Source organism: Salmo salar, chromosome 03 (assembly GCF_965601325.2).
Source record: "Salmo salar chromosome 03, fSalSal1, whole genome shotgun sequence".
In the NCBI taxonomy this organism is placed as follows: Eukaryota; Metazoa; Chordata; class Actinopteri; order Salmoniformes; family Salmonidae; genus Salmo; species Salmo salar.
Window position 1 is genome coordinate 75,707,822 of NC_138293.1, and position 21,179 is coordinate 75,729,000.

Sequence of the window (21,179 nt, forward strand, 5' to 3'; positions counted from 1 at the left end):
AATTGGGAAGGTTCTGGACTGGTTCATGTGATTATGAATTGGGAAGGTTCTGGACTTGTTCATGTGATTATTAATTGGGAAGGTTCTGGACATGGTCATGTGATTATTAATTGGGAAGGTTCTGGACTTGTTCATGTGATTATTAATTGGGAAGGTTCTGGACATGGTCATGTGATTATTAATTGGGAAGGTTCTGGACTGGTTCATGTGATTATGAATTGGGAAGGTTCTGGACATGTTCATGTGATTATTAATTGGGAAGGTTCTGGACTTGTTCATGTGATTATGAATTGGGAAGGTTCTGGACTTGTTCATGTGATTATTAATTGGGAAGGTTCTGGACTGGTTCATGTGATTATTAATTGGGAAGGTTCTGGACTTGTTCATGTGATTATTAATTGGGAAGGTTCTGGACTTGTTCATGTGATTATGAATTGAGAAGGTTCTGGACTGGTTCATGTGATTATGAATTGGGAAGGTTCTGGACTGGTTCATGTGATTATGAATTGGGAAGGTTCTGGACTGGTTCATGTGATTATGAATTGGGAAGGTTCTGGACTTGTTCATGTGATTATTAATTGGGAAGGTTCTGGACATGTTCATGTGATTATTAATTGGGAAGGTTCTGGACTGGTTCATGTGATTATGAATTGGGAAGGTTCTGGACTTGTTCATGTGATTATTAATTGGGAAGGTTCTGGACATGGTCATGTGATTATTAATTGGGAAGGTTCTGGACATGGTCATGTGATTATTAATTGGGAAGGTTCTGGACTTGTTCATGTGATTATTAATTGGGAAGGTTCTGGACTTGTTCATGTGATTATTAATTGGGAAGGTTCTGGACTTGTTCATGTGATTATTAATTGGGAAGGTTCTGGACTTGTTCATGTGATTATTAATTGGGAAGGTTCTGGACTTGTTCATGTGATTATTAATTGGGAAGGTTCTGGACTTGTTCATGTGATTATTAATTGGGAAGGTTCTGGACTTGTTCATGTGATTATGAATTGGGAAGGTTCTGGACTTGTTCATGTGATTATTAATTGGGAAGGTTCTGGACTTGTTCATGTGATTATGAATTGGGAAGGTTCTGGACATGTTCATGTGATTATTAATTGGGAAGGTTCTGGACTGGTTCATGTGATTATTAATTGGGAAGGTTCTGGACTTGTTCATGTGATTATGAATTGGGAAGGTTCTGGACATGTTCATGTGATTATTAATTGGGAAGGTTCTGGACATGTTCATGTGATTATTAATTGGGAAGGTTCTGGACATGTTCATGTGATTATGAATTGGGAAGGTTCTGGACATGTTCATGTGATTATGAATTGGGAAGGTTCTGGACATGTTCATGTGATTATGGTGCTGGGACATGTGTCCTCTTTTTTCCTCACTACCTTCTACTGTCTCTCTCTCTCTCTCTCTTTCGATCTCTTTCTATCTCTTTCTGTCTATCTGTCTCTCTCTCTCTCTTCTCTCATTTGTATCTCCCTCTCTCTGAACAGAGATGTCCCTGGCTGATCAGAAGCAGGTGTTTCTGCCTTTTTGAGAACCCAGAAACAGCTGTCAGTGAGGAGGAGGAGTCTGCCTCCTAAATGACACTTTACTCACTATGTAGTGTGCTACTTTTGACCAGGACACGCTACGGGCTCTGGTTAAAAGCTATTCATTATATAGGGAATAGGGTGCCATTTTGGACATAGCCTATGTGTGGGTGAGAGAGTGTTTCCTCCTCTCCTGATCTTTCTAGGTTTATCTTTTCTCAGTCTGTTTCACAACTAACTGAGAACTGCCAGCCGCGGCCAAGAGATGACAGAACATTAAAAGAAGAGCGATTTATGACCCCCATCTGCCTGACAAGCATCTCCAGCACAGTGTAGCAGGTGTCCACGGATAACACACTTGCATTTGCAACGTGGCATTTCTGGCCCAGGCAGCATCCAAGCCCAGCACACAAACCTCATCCAAGTCCCCCATCCAAAAAGTAACTAATCCTAGTAAGTGTCCAAGTTCCAAATTCCAAAACTAATATCCAAAACCATTACGGAAATCTTGTTTCCAAAACCCAAAATGAATGTTCATGATCCAAAACCAATATCAAGCTTTATTTTTATCACCTTTACGAAACCTTGGAACATTCTAGTCCTACTGTACCAAAGGTCATCTGGAGGTGGCGTTAAGGACTTCTGTTATAAAGTTGATAATTTCCTTCATACAGTATATTTACTGGAACTCAAACCTGCTGGTCCCATAAACCTAACCCAGCCTGTGAAGCCAACCCAGGTCCCATAAACCTAACCCAGCCTGTGGAGCCAACCCAGGTCCCATAAACCTAACCCAGCCTGTGGAGCCAACCCAGGTCCCATAAACCTAACCCAGCCTGTGGAGCCAACCCAGGTCCCATAAACCTAACCCAGCCTGTGGAGCCAACCCAGGTCCCATAAACCTAACCCAGCCTGTGGAGCCAACCCAGGTCCCATAAACCTAACCCAGCCTGTGGAGCCAACCCATTCCCATAAACCTAACCCAGCCTGCTACCAAAGCAGGGAGCTCTATATCTTGTAGCCCTAGCAGCAGTGGACCTCCCAGAGGCTGGGCTTATTATTCACTGACATGCCTGATTTCATGCCACGTCCACCCTGCTGGATTGACAGCTTCCTGGGTATGTGCTCCAGTGCTGCAGCCTGCCCTGTAGTGCATCTGTGTTCACCGTGCCTGCAGAGGGAATACCTGGCCTCTAGTTAGAGTTTGGAGATTATGCACTGTCTCTGTGTTGACACTCCACCACTTCTTGACCTCTGTGACCGCTGTTCTGTTTTTTCTGCCGTCTGACAATTTGGCCTGCATGGCCCTCTGACCCTGACTGTAGAACAGACACATGTGGAAGTCACCCTTGTTGACCTTCTAAATTCACATGAGAAAGAAAACATTGTGATAGAGACATACAGGCCGTTACTATACAACCCTGATAGGACAGGAGGGCAAAGGTTAGCATAAGTTCCCAGACTTTACTGCTACTGGCTAGCGTGCAGGTTGTGTGTGTGTATGTTGCCGTGAGTGTGCGTTGGTTCTCTTACTGTGGCAGAGGGAGTCGCTGACGGGCGTGCAGGCGCTCAGCTCCACCTCGATGCCCTCATCACATATGGTGCAGGGCAGGCAGGGGTCCAGGGAGCTGTCCCGGTCGGAGTAGGTGTCGTCTATACACTCCTCACACACCGTGTCATGGTTGTGCTCGCAGTGTGCCAACACGCCCTGGCCCGCCGGGCACACCGTGCAGGGCTCGCAGCGCCCAGACACCTCACTCAGGTAGTAGTTGTAGTCACACACGCAGATGGCATTGTTGGAGTCAGTGCAGGGCGTCTGCATGCGCATCAGACCTGTACACATGGTGCAGGGGATACAGATGTCTGTGTGGCTGTAGGTCTCTGAGTAGGTCTCACCTGGAGGAGAAGAAAGAAGAAGGGGATAGAGAACGATGAGGGAGGATGAGACAGAGGGGTGAAGGGGAGAGGGGGATGGAGGGAGGAGAGAGGAAAAATGTATATGAGGAGGAGATGAGAGAGAGAGACAGTCAGTCTAATGACATGAATCATGTTTACTGCTGCTGTGTTCATCGAGAGGGGGGACACAGTGATCCAGTGGGTTCTGGATGATTTGTGTTCTGAGACATGAAAGGTGCTCTTGTTGAGGAAGGAGTCTGAAGCCCGCCGTGCTCATTACTATATTGATCTCTGTGTGGACTGTACCGACTGTACTGTAATGATATAGCTCTCTACTGCTCTGAACAGACGATGAGATGGCCTGTATTCAAAGTTAATCAAGCTGGGTTTGGCACAAATGATCACTGATCATTAGATGCTTGGCCACTCTTCATAATTTTAAAGTATGTTTCAAGCTATTTCTGAAAATAATTCATACGCCTAACAATATTGAGATGTATTAACTTAGCGCACGCCATACGCATGTTTCCCATTGTAAATCAGACTTGTCATGAAACTGTGCGTGTGTGAACAAGCATTATAACTCTGCCAGGAAAACGCCCTCCATTTACCTGACTATAACACCCTTCAACACCCTTTATTTGCTGTATGATTTGGAACTGTTGGAATTGGGCCATGGGACGGCAGCTTCTAAAAGAAAGAGCAATGGCGAATTTGATCACATTTCTGTGGAGGTGTGGGCAGAATGTTTTAGTCTTTTACAGTGACTTTTTCAAACTAAACATGCATGCTGCCTATACTGAGTGACAAACACTTTATCGATTGTATATTCCAAAATGTTTTAATTAAATGCTACAGCCCACACTTCTTTGCAAAAGACGAATTGTTTTGTTTATCAATAGATTCTTGTGTTTCTTCAGTATCTCCTGCCTTGGGTCTCTGAGATGTCGCGCTCCTATCGTACAGCAATACTGTAGCCTATACCCATACTGTCAAGTCTTTTACACAAGCTACCGGTATATTTACTGTGTAGGAAGAATGTATTCATCTTTTTCAGTAATTTATGCTGTATCTAGCTGTAAAGGGCAGTAATTTATGCTGTATCTGGCTGTAAAGGACAGTAATTTAATCTGTATCTGGCTGTAAAGGACAATCATTTATTCTGTATCTGGCTGTAAAGGACTGACACTTTCTGACAGAGAAAACGGTGGCCAATTGTTGTGGACTTGTCAACAATGTTTTGATTTCAATTACAAAAATAAAACACATTGATTTTCGTTCTTCTCACTAGCAGCAAATGGTTGAATCTTGTTATTATGTTTTTATGAATAAGCGTGTCCTCATATCCCCCATTTGCACAACATACTTTTTTGCCTGCTTGCAATACAATACTACAACCAATAGAAAATGTGCGTTTTGCGTCCAAACTGGCACATGTTTTGTGGTATATTTTGTAGCTACGTAATGTTTATAAAGGAGGCCTCTGATGACTATTTCCTGAGCCAGTTGTAGTTTTTTTGGAACTTTATGAAGTTCCATTAGTAGAATGTGCTCTTCAGGAATGTTGGTGCTAGAAGTTGAGCCATGAAGGTGTTGACCCCAAACTGGGTTATTCTCATGCTGAGTGTTCTTAGTGGTACAAAGTCATCCATTAATATTGCATGTTCTTATAGAATTTTTTTCAGATATAATTGGAACCCTGCTGAATTATTCAGAGTCTGTTATTTTTGTGGCTATAGGAGATGAGAGTGACGTTTGGCGGGAGAGGAGGGAAGAGGGAGGAGAGGGAGGATAAGAGAGGAGAGGGAGGAGAGAGAAGAGATGAGGAGAGGATAAGAGAGGAGAGGGTGGAGGAGAGGAGATGATAAGAGAGAACAGGAGAGGATAAGAGAGGAGAGGAGAAGAGAGGAGAGGATAAGAGAGGAGAGGGTGGAGGAGAGGAGAGGAGAAGAGAGAACAGGAGAGGAGAAGAGAGGAGAGGGTGGAGGAGAGGAGAGGATAAGAGAGGAGAGGAGGAGACAGTGGAGTGGAGGGGCAGGCTGGTTTAAATAACAAACAGCGGGATCCCCACCGGATATAGGGTTCCCCAATCCCTCTGTACTCCTGTGTGATGCTCTTCTAAATGGGGAACAGGAGAGAGGAGGCATCTTCTGCAATCTGTTCAATGTAGAGCTTTAGAGGCTTCCCTTGCTATTAGAAACAGCAAGTGATGCATGTTTTGTGTGTCTGCATCTGCGTGAGAGTACGTGTGTGTGTGTGTGTGTGTGTGTGTGTGTGTGTGTGTGTGTGTGTGTGTGTGTGTGTGTGTGTGTGTGTGTGTGTGTGTGTGTGTGTGTGTGTGTGTGTGTGTGTGTGTGTGTGTGTGTGTGTGTGCACATGTCTGTGTGTGTGTGTGTCAGGACGAGCAGTGAGAAGTGTTGGATGGCAGTTGTGTTCAGTAAGAGAGAGAGAGCGTATTGCTGGTGTGAAAAGCCCTGCAGCAATGTCCCAGCACTTGCCTTGCCTTGTAAGCTACTCCAGCATGTAAACACTAGCACAGGCTGAGCCTAATATCTCTAACACTTTGTAAACAGCAGCACAGCTTACTACCTGACAACACAGGGTGTCATCTCCCTTACTATAAACACAGTGGAAACAGAAAATGTGAGAGGTAACGACATTGAAACATTAGTGGAGGATAAACAGAACAGGATTGGATAAAACAGGCTCATACTGTGAGAACAGGATTGGATAAAACAGGCTCATACTGTGAGAACAGGATTGGATAAAACAGGCTCATACTGTGAGAACAGGATTGGATAAAACAGGCTCATACTGTGAGAACAGGATTGGATAAAACAGGCTCATACTGTGAGAACAGGATTGGATAAAACAGGCTCATACTGTGAGAACAGGATTGGATAAAACAGGCTCATACTGTGAGAACTCCAACCATTTGAGGTAACACAGTGAAAAACATTGACGATGGTCCAAAATTGGATGATCCAAACATGACAACATGTTCCAGACCATCAAAAAGACCATCAAATAGTAAATATAAATTCATATGATTGATAAGAGTCAGGGAACATGTGACTGGGAAATGGAGAGACCTGAGGTTGAGCTCCCTCCACTGACAGGTGGTGGCCCAGGTCCTGAGGTTGAGCTCCCTCCACTGACAGGTGGTGGCCCAGATCCTGAGGTTGAGCTCCCTCCACTGACAGGTGGTGGCCCAGGTCCTGAGGTTGAGCTCCCTCCACTGACAGGTGGTGGCCCAGATCCTGAGGTTGAGCTCCCTCCACTGACAGGTGGTGGCCCAGGTCCTGTGGTTGAGCTCCCTCCACTAACAGGTGGTGGCCCAGGTCCTGAGGTTGAGCTCCCTCCACTAACAGGTGGTGGCCCAGGTCCTGAGGTTGAGCTCCCTCCACTAACAGGTGGTGGCCCAGGTCATGAGGTTGAGCTCCCTCCACTGACAGGTGGTGGCCCAGGTCCAGTGTTATTGTTCTCTTACATTTCTCTCAGCAGTCATTTGGCAGTGAGTGGTTCAGATGGTGGTCTGGTCTCTTTATATGGCTCTGTCTAGAGGTAGCAGAGCAGCTCTGACATTGACTGAGTGAGTGGAGCCTTCGATCTGGCGGATAAATAACTGACCTTAGGGTAAATAATGATTTGAAGTAGGACTCAGAGCCTTTGTTTTCTTTTCAGTCAGGCTTGACGGTACAACCTTTCCTCAACCTCCCCAATTATCCCGCAGCGCAACAGGCCTCTACCTAATTTTAGCTCGCATGCATAAATCCCTATGCAGTCATTGTATATAAACATGTCTAAACGTGACCGTATGCTCCAGAACCACGCACATGTAGGAGGGAGGGAGGGAGGGAGGGAGGGGGGAGGGAGGGAGGGAGGGAGGGAGGGAGAATCAGTTACCATGCCCGTCACCACCTGAGACCATGCAGAACATTGAGGTTAGCAACATCTTTCCTCTCTTCCTGAATATGATCCTCATGGTTCCTGTCAACCTGACCACCCTCCTCTAGATATCTAGCAGTATGTTCCTCATGGTTCCTCTCAACCAGACCACCCTCCTCTAGATATCTAGCAGTATGATCCTCATGGTTCCTGTCAACCTGACCACCGTCCTCTAGATATCTAGTAGTATGTTCCTCATGGTTCCTGTCAACCTGACCACCCTCCTCTAGATATCTAGCAGTATGTTCCTCATGGTTCCTGTCAACCTGACCACCCTCCTCTAGATATCTAGTAGTATGATCCTCATGGTTCCTGTCAACCTGACCACCCTCCTCTAGATATCTAGCAGTATGATCCTCATGGTTCCTCTCAACCTGACCACCCTCCTCTAGATATCTAGCAGTATGATCCTCATGGTTCCTGTCAACCTGACCACCCTCCTCTAGATATCTAGCAGTATGTTCCTCATGGTTCCTGTCAACCTGACCACCCTCCTCTAGATATCTAGCAGTATGATCCTCATGGTTCCTGTCAACCTGACCACCCTCCTCTAGATATCTAGTAGTATGTTCCTCATGGTTCCTGTCAACCTGACCACCCTCCTCTAGATATCTAGCAGTATGTTCCTCATGGTTCCTGTCAACCTGACCACCCTCCTCTAGATATCTAGCAGTATGATCCTCATGGTTCCTGTCAACCTGACCACCCTCCTCTAGATATCTAGTAGTATGTTCCTCATGGTTCCTGTCAACCTGACCACCCTCCTCTAGATATCTAGCAGTATGTTCCTCATGGTTCCTGTCAACCTGACCACCCTCCTCTAGATATCTAGTAGTATGATCCTCATGGTTCCTGTCAACCTGACCACCCTCCTCTAGATATCTAGTAGTATGATCCTCATGGTTCCTGTCAACCTGACCACCCTCCTCTAGATATCTAGCAGTATGTTCCTCATGGTTCCTGTCAACCTGACCACCCTCCTCTAGATATCTAGTAGTATGATCCTCATGGTTCCTGTCAACCTGACCACCCTCCTCTAGATATCTAGTAGTATGATCCTCATGGTTCCTGTCAACCAGACCACCCTCCTCTAGATATCTAGCAGTATGTTCCTCATGGTTCCTGTCAACCTGACCACCCTCCTCTAGATATCTAGCAGTATGTTCCTCATGGTTCCTGTCAACCTGACCACCCTCCTCTAGATATCTAGCAGTATGATCCTCATGGTTCCTGTCAACCTGACCACCCTCCTCTAGATATCTAGTAGTATGTTCCTCATGGTTCCTGTCAACCTGACCACCCTCCTCTAGATATCTAGCAGTATGTTCCTCATGGTTCCTGTCAACCTGACCACCCTCCTCTAGATATCTAGTAGTATGTTCCTCATGGTTCCTGTCAACCTGACCACCCTCCTCTAGATATCTAGCAGTATGTTCCTCATGGTTCCTGTCAACCTGACCACCCTCCTCTAGATATCTAGCAGTATGTTCCTCATGGTTCCTGTCAACCTGACCACCCTCCTCTAGATATCTAGTAGTATGTTCCTCATGGTTCCTGTCAACCTGACCACCCTCCTCTAGATATCTAGCAGTATGTTCCTCATGGTTCCTGTCAGCCTGACCACCCTCCTCTAGATATCTAACAGTATGATCCTCATGGTTCCTCTCAACCTGACCACCCTCCTCTAGATATCTAGCAGTATGTTCCTCATGGTTCCTGTCAACCTGACCACCCTCCTCTAGATATCTAGCAGTATGATCCTCATGGTTCCTGTCAACCTGACCACCCTCCTCTAGATATCTAGCAGTATGTTCCTCATGGTTCCTGTCAACCTGACCACCCTCCTCTAGATATCTAGCAGTATGTTCCTCATGGTTCCTGTCAACCTGACCACCCTCCTCTAGATATCTAGCAGTATGTTCCTCATGGTTCCTGTCAACCTGACCACCCTCCTCTAGATATCTAGTAGTATGTTCCTCATGGTTCCTGTCAACCTGACCACCCTCCTCTAGATATCTAGCAGTATGTTCCTCATGGTTCCTGTCAACCTGACCACCCTCCTCTAGATATCTAGTAGTATGATCCTCATGGTTCCTGTCAACCTGACCACCCTCCTCTAGATATCTAGTAGTATGATCCTCATGGTTCCTGTCAACCTGACCACCCTCCTCTAGATATCTAGCAGTATGTTCCTCATGGTTCCTGTCAACCTGACCACCCTCCTCTAGATATCTAGTAGTATGATCCTCATGGTTCCTGTCAACCTGACCACCCTCCTCTAGATATCTAGTAGTATGATCCTCATGGTTCCTGTCAACCAGACCACCCTCCTCTAGATATCTAGCAGTATGTTCCTCATGGTTCCTGTCAACCTGACCACCCTCCTCTAGATATCTAGCAGTATGTTCCTCATGGTTCCTGTCAACCTGACCACCCTCCTCTAGATATCTAGCAGTATGATCCTCATGGTTCCTGTCAACCTGACCACCCTCCTCTAGATATCTAGTAGTATGTTCCTCATGGTTCCTGTCAACCTGACCACCCTCCTCTAGATATCTAGCAGTATGTTCCTCATGGTTCCTGTCAACCTGACCACCCTCCTCTAGATATCTAGTAGTATGTTCCTCATGGTTCCTGTCAACCTGACCACCCTCCTCTAGATATCTAGCAGTATGTTCCTCATGGTTCCTGTCAACCTGACCACCCTCCTCTAGATATCTAGCAGTATGTTCCTCATGGTTCCTGTCAACCTGACCACCCTCCTCTAGATATCTAGTAGTATGTTCCTCATGGTTCCTGTCAACCTGACCACCCTCCTCTAGATATCTAGCAGTATGTTCCTCATGGTTCCTGTCAGCCTGACCACCCTCCTCTAGATATCTAACAGTATGATCCTCATGGTTCCTCTCAACCTGACCACCCTCCTCTAGATATCTAGCAGTATGTTCCTCATGGTTCCTGTCAACCTGACCACCCTCCTCTAGATATCTAGCAGTATGATCCTCATGGTTCCTGTCAACCTGACCACCCTCCTCTAGATATCTAGCAGTATGTTCCTCATGGTTCCTGTCAACCTGACCACCCTCCTCTAGATATCTAGCAGTATGTTCCTCATGGTTCCTGTCAACCTGACCACCCTCCTCTAGATATCTAGCAGTATGTTCCTCATGGTTCCTGTCAACCTGACCACCCTCCTCTAGATATCTAGCAGTATGATCCTCATGGTTCCTCTCAACCAGACCACCCTCCTCTAGATATCTAGTAGTATGTTCCTCATGGTTCCTGTCAACCTGACCACCCTCCTCTAGATATCTAGCAGTATGTTCCTCATGGTTCCTGTCAACCTGACCACCCTCCTCTAGATATCTAGCAGTATGATCCTCATGGTTCCTGTCAACCTGACCACCGTCCTCTAGATATCTAGTAGTATGATCCTCATGGTTCCTGTCAACCTGACCACCCTCCTCTAGATATCTAGCAGTATGTTCCTCATGGTTCCTGTCAACCTGACCACCCTCCTCTAGATATCTAGCAGTATGTTCCTCATGGTTCCTGTCAACCTGACCACCCTCCTCTAGATATCTAGCAGTATGATCCTCATGGTTCCTGTCAACCTGACCACCCTCCTCTAGATATCTAGTAGTATGATCCTCATGGTTCCTGTCAGCCTGACCACCCTCCTCTAGATATCTAGCAGTATGTTCCTCATGGTTCCTGTCAACCTGACCACCCTCCTCTAGATATCTAGCAGTATGTTCCTCATGGTTCCTGTCAGCCTGACAACCCTCCTCTAGATATCTAGCAGTACGATCCTGTCAGCAGTTAGTGATTGAAGGCTGATGGATGTAGGGTAAATGTGCCAATTCAGCCTGAGAAGGCCCCTCCTCTCACATCGAAGTGTTTCGACCCCATTAGATTAGCATCATTAATAATGCAGGTCTGGACAACCTTAAGCTTCTCCTGTGTCCATCCTCTTTCATCTTCTCCTTTGTCAGCAATTATCCTGCTGTGTTCTTTTAGGGGACGGTGGCCAATGGCCATTTCCCCACTAATGTCAGACAGCTTTCCTTCCTTAACTCTTTTCTCTCTTTCTGCTATGCTAACATAACATACTGACCTTTCACTGGCTCTTGTTTCTCTGTAGGGCTATACGTTAAACGTTCTGAAACATGCATGCCGGTTTCTATTTGTCTTTTAAAACTTGAAACATTTATTTAACAGTGTGTAATTATCGCCACGCTTCAGTGGTCTGCTTGGCTCGACCCCAAGGTTTACAACATCTGTTTAGGGTATTATTAACGTTCCTATAATGCTATTATTAGGATATTAAAAAGCGAAGTCATATCTGGTGACAGTTATGTGTTATCCCTCATTAGCTCACCTAGTGTTGTTCTGGGGTCAGTGGAGTAATGCAGTAGTTTCCGCTGTAGGAGCCACAGAGGACTCTCAAACTAATTTCTCCTCATTCCCCCATTACCCACTGATCCACAATCAGTCAGTCCTCTTTTACACACTCCATTGACTAAGGAAGCTGTGGTTCTCCTCTCTCTATGTCCTTCTCTCTGTCTCTCTCTCTTTCCCTCTCTCTCTCTAAATCTCCAACTGAACCCCATTCAGTCAGAGGACTTTCTAAACGCTTCATTGACTGGCCTTTTCTCTCTCCATCCCCACTGATCCCCAGTCAGTTGCAGCCCCCTTTGTAATGCTTCACTGAGAAGCAGCTCTGGATGTGCTGTGTCCCATGACAGGCAGAGAGAGAGAAAGTGGAAAGGACTGATAAATATTTTAGCGGTGCTGACGTTGGCAGGCGTCTAGACCTGAAAGGATAGGGCAATGTGGAGGGGAGGTGTTAGCGGGGCAGGAAGTAGAGTATCCAGAGAGGAAGAAGAGGTAAATAAAGATGCACCCATATTTACCATGAAACAGGAAATGGATGCTCTGAATGTTTTTTCACCTTTTAAAATATTAATATCTGCGCTTTATGAAATACTGCTTCTATCTACGTATACAGCTTTTGTTATTCAGGTAAAGGTCTGTGTTTTCAGCCACTGACATCCATTTATAACACTCTCAGGCCCTATTTTTGTTAGTGTTTCAGGGATGCATCAAGCACATTAAGATTTTATTGGGACTAACAAAAATGGACAGGCAGAGAAAAATTGTAAATTGACTCAAATTATCACAAACTAATGCAATTCTGCTAAATTGTGGAATGTTTACCACATTATTGATACCATGTCTGTATCGTGGCTCAAGATAATTGTTTTCTAGGGCTTCCCGAGTGTCGCAGCGGTCTAAGGCACTGCATCGCAGTACTAGAGGTGTCACTACAGATCTGGATTCGATCCCGGGCTGTGTAGCAGCTGGCCGCGACCGGGAGACCCATGAGGTGCGGCTGACTTCCGGGTTAAGCGAGCAGTGCGGCTTGGTGGCGTCGTGTTTTGGAGGACGCATGGCTCTCGACCTTCACCTCCCCTGAGTCCGTACAGGAGTTGCAGCGATGGGACAACACTGTTTTCTGCATCCCTGTGTAGGATATCAAATGGGCGTGGTGCACTGGTATAATTAGTCTGTTTAAATGTGTAAAGATGCAGTCATGTAACACCATGCAAGATGAATGAGCAGACCCTGCTCTTTGGTGCTTGATGCTCCCTCAGACCAGTTTTGTCCCTGTTACAGCCGATGAGTCACATAAAGACTGGTAGGGAATGAGAGTGGAGCGCTCACTAGTGGTTTATCATTTCCCATGAAAAAAAGTGACAGCATTTATACATTTTAATTAATTAATTAAGGACTCTTAGGGCAGGGTTCAGTCAAACCTTAGAATACAAGTCCATATTAGGATGTCTCTGCTGCTTTTGCAGAGAAGCCAAGCGGCTCCAGTTTCCTGCTGTAATCCATCACTTTGTGTAATTTGCTGATAATAATGATTAATTAGTCTCCATTCCTCATCCCCTCCTCTTCCATTTCCATTTCCCCTCCCTTCCAGTTGTTCTTTTACCTCTCTATGTATACTGTCTGGTTGGCTGTTCACCAACTGTCCAGCTGCTGTGGATGAGACTTTGATCTTAAACTGCCAAGCTCCAGGAATGTTTGGAGGTTACATTAAATAGTATGTGCATACCATGTCTTTACACAGGCCAGTGTTGTGTCTGTAGGAGCTTGTTATGGTAATACTATACCAAGCAGAAACACAGACCATCTTCTGACTAAATGACTTAATTGATCTAATTTTAGACCTCGTCTGTTCTGTGTCCTGCTCAAATTGTGTTGGAAACACTGGCATTCCTGGGAATTGTAAAGGACCTCAACTGAAGAATACTTTGTCTGTGAATTGTCACAGTTGTGAAAGAAGATCCTATTTGTATGACTCAGTCAGTAGAGCAGACCTGACACCAATCAGGAGTCACAATACACTCTGACATTCTGCTCATCCACCACAACCATGCAGTGACCTTTGAGAACTACACTTTGACTCATAGAAGTGCTGTAGAATCCAGCTGACTCGCTCTCTCTGGATTCTATTTCTATGCTATGCAGTGACCTATGAGAACTATACTTTAACTTCTACTATGCATCTTAACTACTGTAAAGGACAACAACAGAAAGAGAGGGAAAATTGTGAAACAAACCCTAAGATGAAGTGCCTATGTATGTTTGCATAAAGGCTCTTCCTCTCTGTAGGACGTTCTAGCACAACATTGGCACCTCTCCCGTCCCGTTTTATCCTCCCTCTGAATCAGTGCTAATGGGTTTCAGCCTGAGTTGGAAGTGAACACATTTGGCCCCACTTACAGCCATCAAACATAGGAATTCCTGCCTGTTTCCAAATAACACTTTGTTATTAAAGCAGGAACAGAAGGCTTTTTTTAGTAATGTGCAAATTGGACAGTAACATTTTTGTTCAGGCTTTTTTCTGTTTTGATTGGTTGGTTTTAGACGGTGGGGTATTAATGTGTAAATTGCTGTTGATGGTGTAAATGAGTGCATATAAGGTGAAATGTATAGTTCAGGGATTTTTCTGCCATTGAAATCATTGTCCAAACAGTGTAAAAAAAAGTTAGAATATACTGTATATATACTTTTTTAAATACATTTTCGGGATATAAAAACACTTTCAGTGTGTACTTAAACGACTAAAACCAGACATAAAGTGTGTAAAAAAGATAATGGACCTATATATTTTTTGATAACATAATCATTGAGAACTAACAATACCCAAAATAAAAACTAGACAGTCAGGGAGAATTGAAAATTCTAAAAACAATGAATTTAGCATTATAGATTTTGTTATTATGTTTGAGCAAAAGAACACAATATTAGCCATTCTTTACCCCGCCAAGATGGGGGCTTCTAAAATTATGACCACTGACGGGCCAACCGTGCCCCCTGCCACGCCCCCTGCCACGCCCACCACCTAAGCCCCTGTTTGATCCAGAAGAAAACCTCTAGTTGTGCAACTGAAAATAGCTGTGTGTGCGTGCCTGTGTGCATGTGCATAATACAGTATGTCTGTATAGATGTGTACTTGTACATTTGAAGGATGAACTCACTGTCTAGGCACTGGGCGCAGACGGTCTGGTTGGCACCACACCTCCTCACCACCCCCTCTCCAGGTGGGCACACCTCGCAGCACTCTCCACCCTTGGTGTACTGGCCTGACTCACAGGGCACCTGCACCGCCCGCTCCGTCTTAGAAGCCACCAATACCCCAACCTGGCACAGACAGAGGAACAGACAGAAGGGTGTTAAAGCAGAGGTCACCCATAATACTGGCTCATAGAGGGGAACGTTTTGGAGGCAAAAATGACAGCCAGATGTGTATTACAATCATGTTCCTAATCTAACCTCATATCATGATTCGCAATAAATCACTTTGTCTACATCTAAATCAGAGACAAATTCTTCTACAGAGAAATACATTGTCCCATCCTCAGAGAGCCTTTAAAGGCACATAAAGGCAAGCCTCAAGGTGCTCACCCATGACTGGTCCAAGTAACACCTATAAACATATGTGCCTAATGCACAACCTCATGTTGCATGTTAGCACTTCAATATATCCTCCCCATACACACACACACACACACCCATGCATGCACACACTCGTGCACACACACACACATACACACACACACTTCCCCCCAGAATTCCTGTTCCGATCATCCATATCCAGCCCGCTGCCCTTCACACTGAAGCTGACAGTCTGCAGGGTGTTTACAAAGGCTCCTGAACCCATTCAATTATAAGGAGAAGATCTACCTTTGTTTTTCTAATACTTGATTTGTGTTTTCTTCCCCATAGTGGTTACTCTCCTCCTTATTTATTTGCTTGTAGTGCAAATGTTAGTTGAATACTGCTGGCTGGAGCATACTGCAAGTCCAGGCGGGACTGTTTCAGGAAGTAAAGCATTTGAGGAGCTTAACTTTTTCTTTAAGGCCAAGACAAACGGAGCTGTCTATGGGGCTATTGGTCAGACTCAGTACTGTTGATGGAGGACCTGGGAGAGTTAACATCCTTGTTTTTCTCTCTAATTGCTAGGTGTGGTAAACGACAGATTCCTCTCTGGAATTTGCATAACAAGTCCTCATATTGCGCAACTTAAAACTATAAATTCACACAGAATCTTCTCACTGTCTCTTTTTATTTCCAATATTTTTCTCACTGCCTCTCTCCACTCTCCCTCTCTCTCCCCTTCTCTGTCACTTCCTCTCTCTCACTCTGATATAAATGCGAAACAGCTTCACAGGCACAGGACTAAAGCATGTTTTCATACATACAATACATTTAAATAAGGAAACAATAATGTGAAGCACATTCTGAAGTCATGATCATCAAAACCATTAGACTGAAACGCTTTAACGTTTAATGCCTCACATTTTACTAAGAAAAACTGCTGGTCTCTCTCTCACTGAGATGCCTTCTCTCTCTCTTTAACTGTCTCCCTCTCTCCCCTTCCCTCAGCCCCTGCTTTCATTCAAAAACAGATGCACTGAAAGCAGCCGCCAGTACAGCTCTCTCTCTCTCTCTGTCGATCGACTCTCATCCGCTCTTTATATTTCTCCCTCTCTCTATCTTCTCTGTGTGTGTGTGCGTGTCTGTGTGTGCGTGTGTGCGTGCGTGCCCCCCCCCCCCCCCCAGTGATATCCCCCACATAATCTCAAACACTCTCAAGGGCGCAACTTTGGTTTTAGAAGTGGGGGGACATAACTTTTTTATTTCATTTTTATCCAGTCGGATAAACACTCCAAACAGTCTACCCGACCACTTGGAGGCATCTGCAGGGTCCTAAAGCACACCGTTGCCTCGTTTTGTACCACAATCCAATGATAAAACTGAGGAGGACAAAAATGCAATTTCAGAATGTGGGGGGGACATGTCCCCGTCCCCCGTCCCCAGTGAAAGTTGCACCTGTGACCCCTCTACTCTTGGCATGTCTCCCTCTGTTGGAGAATTACCCAAAGCATTATTAAACCACATATAAGCATATTTTCTTATCCTTAGTCATTTATGCAAACCTTGGCTCTAAACCTCTGTTTTTATTTGAATATGGTCATACACTATAATCACCAGGTCAGTGAATGTGAACTTGGAATGCCGCCCAAACCCCCAAGTTTATCTGTATTTGTGTGCATCTTGTCAGTGAAATAAACTGGCAATTTACCAGCTTCACCTCTGATAAGGAGCCTGCTACTCTCAACGTGATCTGAGTGACTGAAAGGTGCTGCATAGTCAATCCGACGTCTGCATTGGCCGTGCAGCATTTAGGGTGATATGGCCTCTGCAGAAGTCAGGGTATTCATACTTCTTTAGCTTAGCGGAACAGCGCAGAACTGTTGTGAAGGAAGTTGTCAAGGAAGTGAGTTTGTGTTCATACAGGACCTCCTGACCTACAGTTGAAGTCAAAAGTTTACATGCACTCATGTTGGAGTCATTAAAACTAATTTTCAACCACTCCACAAATTTCTTGTTAACAAACTATAGTTTTGTCAAGTCGGTTAGGACATCTACTGTGTGCATGACACAAGTCATTTTTCCAACAATTGTTTACAGACAGGTTATTTCACTTATAATTCACTGTATCACAATTCCAGTGGGTCAGAAGTTTACATACACTAAGTTGACTGTGCCTTTAAACAGCTTGGAAAATTCCTAAAATGATGTCATGGCTTTAGAAGCTTCTGATAGGCTAATTGACATCATTTGAGTCAATTGGAGGTGTACCTGTGGATGTATTTCAAGGCCTACCTTCAAACTCAGTGCCTCTTTGCTTGACATCATCGGAAAATCTAAAGAAATCAGCCAAGACCTCAGAAAAACTATTGTAGACCTCCACAAGTCTGGTTCATCCTTGGGAGCAATTTCCAAACGCCTGAAGGTACCACGTTCATCTGTACAAACAATAGTAGGCAAGTATAAACACCATGGGACCACGCAGCCATCATACCGCTCAGGAAGGAGACGCGTTCTATCTCCTAGAGATTAACGTACATTGGTGCGAAAAGTGCAAATCAATTCCAGAACAACAGCAAAGGACCTTGTGAAAGTGTTGGAGGAAACTGGTACAAAAGTATCTATATCCACAGTAAAACAAGTCCTATATCGACATAACCTGAAAGGCAGCTCAGCAAGGAAGAAGCCACTGCTCCAAAACCGCTATAAAAAAGCCAGACTACGGTTTGCAACTGCACATGGGGACAAAGATTGTACTTTTTGGAGAAATGTCCTCTGGTCTGATGAAACAAAAATATAACTGTTTGGCCATAATAACCATTGTTATGTTTGGAGGAAAAAGGGGGAGGCTTGCAAGCCGAAGAACACCATCCCAACCGTGAAGCACGGGGGTGGCAGCATCATGTTGTGGGGGTGCTTTGCTGCAGGAGGGACTGGTGCACTTCACAAAATAGATGGCATCATGAGGATGGAAAATTATGTGGATATATTGAAGCAACATCTCAAGACATCAGTCAGGAAGTTAAAGCTTGGATGCAAATGGGTCTTCCATATGGACAATGACCCCAAGCATACTTCCAAAGTTGTGGCAAAATGGCTTAAGGACAACAAAGTCAAGGTATTGGAGTGGCCATCACAAAGCCCTGACCTCAATCCTATAGAACATTTCTGGGCAGAACTGAAAAAGCGTTTGTGAACAAGGAGGCCTACAAACCTGACTCAGTTACACCAGCTCTGTCAGGAGGAATGGGCCAAAATTCACCCAACTTATTGTGGGAAGCTTGTGGAAGGCTACCCAAAACGTTTGACCCAAGTTAAACAATTTAGAGGCGATGCTACCTAATACTAATTGAGTGTATGTAAACTTCTGACCCAATGGGAATGTGATGAAAGTAATAAAAACTGAAATAAATCATTCTCTCTACTATTATTCTGACATTTCACATTATTAAAATAAAATGTTGATCCTAACTGACCTAAGACAGGGAATTTTTACTAGGATTAAATGTCAGGAATTGTGAAAAACTGAGTTTAAATGTATTTGGCTAAGGTGTATGTAAACTTCCGACTTCAACTGTACCTATCATCAACCAATCATGTCAATGAGGAGCCCTCCGCATTGTCACAAAATTTGAGAAGCGCACAGCGATGCGGTACAGAGCTCATTTTTGTCTCTGCATGCCTCCCCTCCGTAGACTCCGCAATTGCATCACACCATCCATACGGAGCCTCCGACCACATTTTCGGATCAAGCATAAATTAACTCAAACGATTAGAATAAGGCAATGCCCTCACACACACACACACACACACACACACACACACACACACACACACACACCCCCCCAGCCTTGAGATGCCTGCTTCGCACTCTCCCCGATTTCATAGTCAATTAGAGACTATTTCTGAATCTAATTCTACAAACATGCTCTATACTACCACAATGTTGTAAAGAAGCTGTCAAAACAGACTGCTCCTGAGTCATGTAGAGGGCTGTTCACATGGTGAGTGAATGAACAAGCCTTATTAGACCAGCAGGTCTTGAAATATCAGGAGGATTAGCTTATGACAGCCACTCACCAAATAATTGCAAATAGTTTGTAATCATCCCCATCACCATTATCATTATCATCCCCCAACTACCGAAAATTCACATGCATGTCATGAATTGCTCAAAACTTTCTGAACTTCAGATAAGTCACTACCTCCACTTCAACAGAAGCCTACTGCCAAAAAAAATGAAAATATGCGTATTTTAGGATTTCATAACAGGTTAATTCATAAAAAAACTGTTATTAGATCACATACAGACTGAAATGTTAAGGGTTTGATCAGTCATCAGTAAATGGCATAGATCTGTTTCATATATGCATACTCGGTGTTGGGGAAGCTACTCTGAAAATATATTTTACCAAGCTACCAATTACTTCACACTGGAAGAAGTTAAACTGGGTATATGGGTGAAGTAGGCAATCATTTTCTTTTTTTCAGCATTAGACCTGCCTAATTCTCACTTGAAACATTCGTTTTTTTGTTTCTTAGGCTAAATTACACATTCTGTTAACATATGACCTCAATTGCAATTTGTTATCTATGGCATTTCAGGTGCACATATTAACGTTTTTTAAGAACTAGTTTGGATGTAGTGAACTACTTTTTCAAAGTAACTTTAGTTAAGTCAAATATATATTTTCTTAAAGGGAGCTTTAGTGAGGTTTATCTTCTTCCAGTGTGAAGTGATTGGTAGGTTGGTCAAAAATATTTTCTGAGTAGCTTCCCCAACACTGAGTATGCATATTTACCGATGACTGACCAAGCTTTTCATTTCAGTCCGTATGTGATCTTATCACAGTTTTGAAATCCTACATTGTAAAAGGAACCTTGGGCTATGGCAACTGCCTATGAAAACCTTCCAGGATGGTTGTTCTATAAAGGATTCAGATGAAGAGCATGGGGAACTATAACTGTTATTATAAAACACACATTCGGGTTTATTATGATCAGTTCTGAGAGGGGGGGGGGGGGGGGGGGTGTTAATCACCTTCCCTCCAGCAGCTCTCCTCAGATTAGTATCTTGACTAATTTGCCAGCATTGGATGGAGAAATACGAGGGCCAGTGTAGGGATCCCCAGTCCAATACAACTACAGAGTTATAACGCTAAGTAATAAAATGCAAACAATGAACACGTTTCTCCCGTGATACCTATTCAATCAAAATGAAATACATCTTTATGAAATCAGAGTTATAAATCATGCCACTACTCACCACTCCAAACAACATCACCAATGATAAGGTACCCGCCATGCTTCGGTTTCCTACAGTGTCATAAACAAATAGACTATACTAAATGGATACTGCAAAGGAACATACAGGACGAATTGTTCATTTTAATTCCTGTGGCAATTCTTTATCAATGAGCCGGCTGCCGTGTAGCGTTCGAGACCTTTTGAGAGTGAGATGCGTCGCATTGGCAGGTCACTGGTGCGTGCGTGCAGCGTCCCGGCGCAGACTGACTGTACTGAGCGCTATCCAGCAGTGCTCTGCGGAGGCAAGAGTCGTGCACGAACTGAAGAGAGGCACGTCCACTCTTTCCCGATTTACCCTGTGACTTCTGCAGTAGACGACTTGAACGAGCTACACCTGGGATCATCAACTAGATTCAGACGCGCGTCAATTTTTTCTTGAGTGGAAGGTTGGGGGGGGGGGGGGGGGGGGGGGGGGCAAAAACATAATTACAAATAATTTGTAGACTTCAGATTGACCGCATTAAGCCCAAACATATATCATATTTGACTAAAACACAATAATTCCAAACCTTGCTTGCGTTTGTATAT

The 21,179-nt window shown here is 44.4% G+C and overlaps 1 protein-coding gene across 1 annotated transcript in view; it reads right to left on the bottom strand.

Annotated features, from left to right (window-relative positions):
* Nucleotides 1–20,954, bottom strand: part of LOC106601645 (tumor necrosis factor receptor superfamily member 16) — a 46,912-nt gene extending 25,958 nt beyond the window's left edge. The window contains exons 1-3 of the mRNA XM_045715380.2: nt 20,611–20,954; nt 14,948–15,110; nt 3,084–3,446 (exon numbers count right to left, since the gene is read on the bottom strand). Of these exons, the coding sequence (XP_045571336.2) occupies nt 3,084–3,446; nt 14,948–15,110; nt 20,611–20,649 (565 nt within the window). The 5' untranslated portion in view covers nt 20,650–20,954. The remainder of the gene's footprint in view (nt 1–3,083; nt 3,447–14,947; nt 15,111–20,610) is intronic.
* Nucleotides 20,955–21,179: the final 225 nt, after the last annotated feature.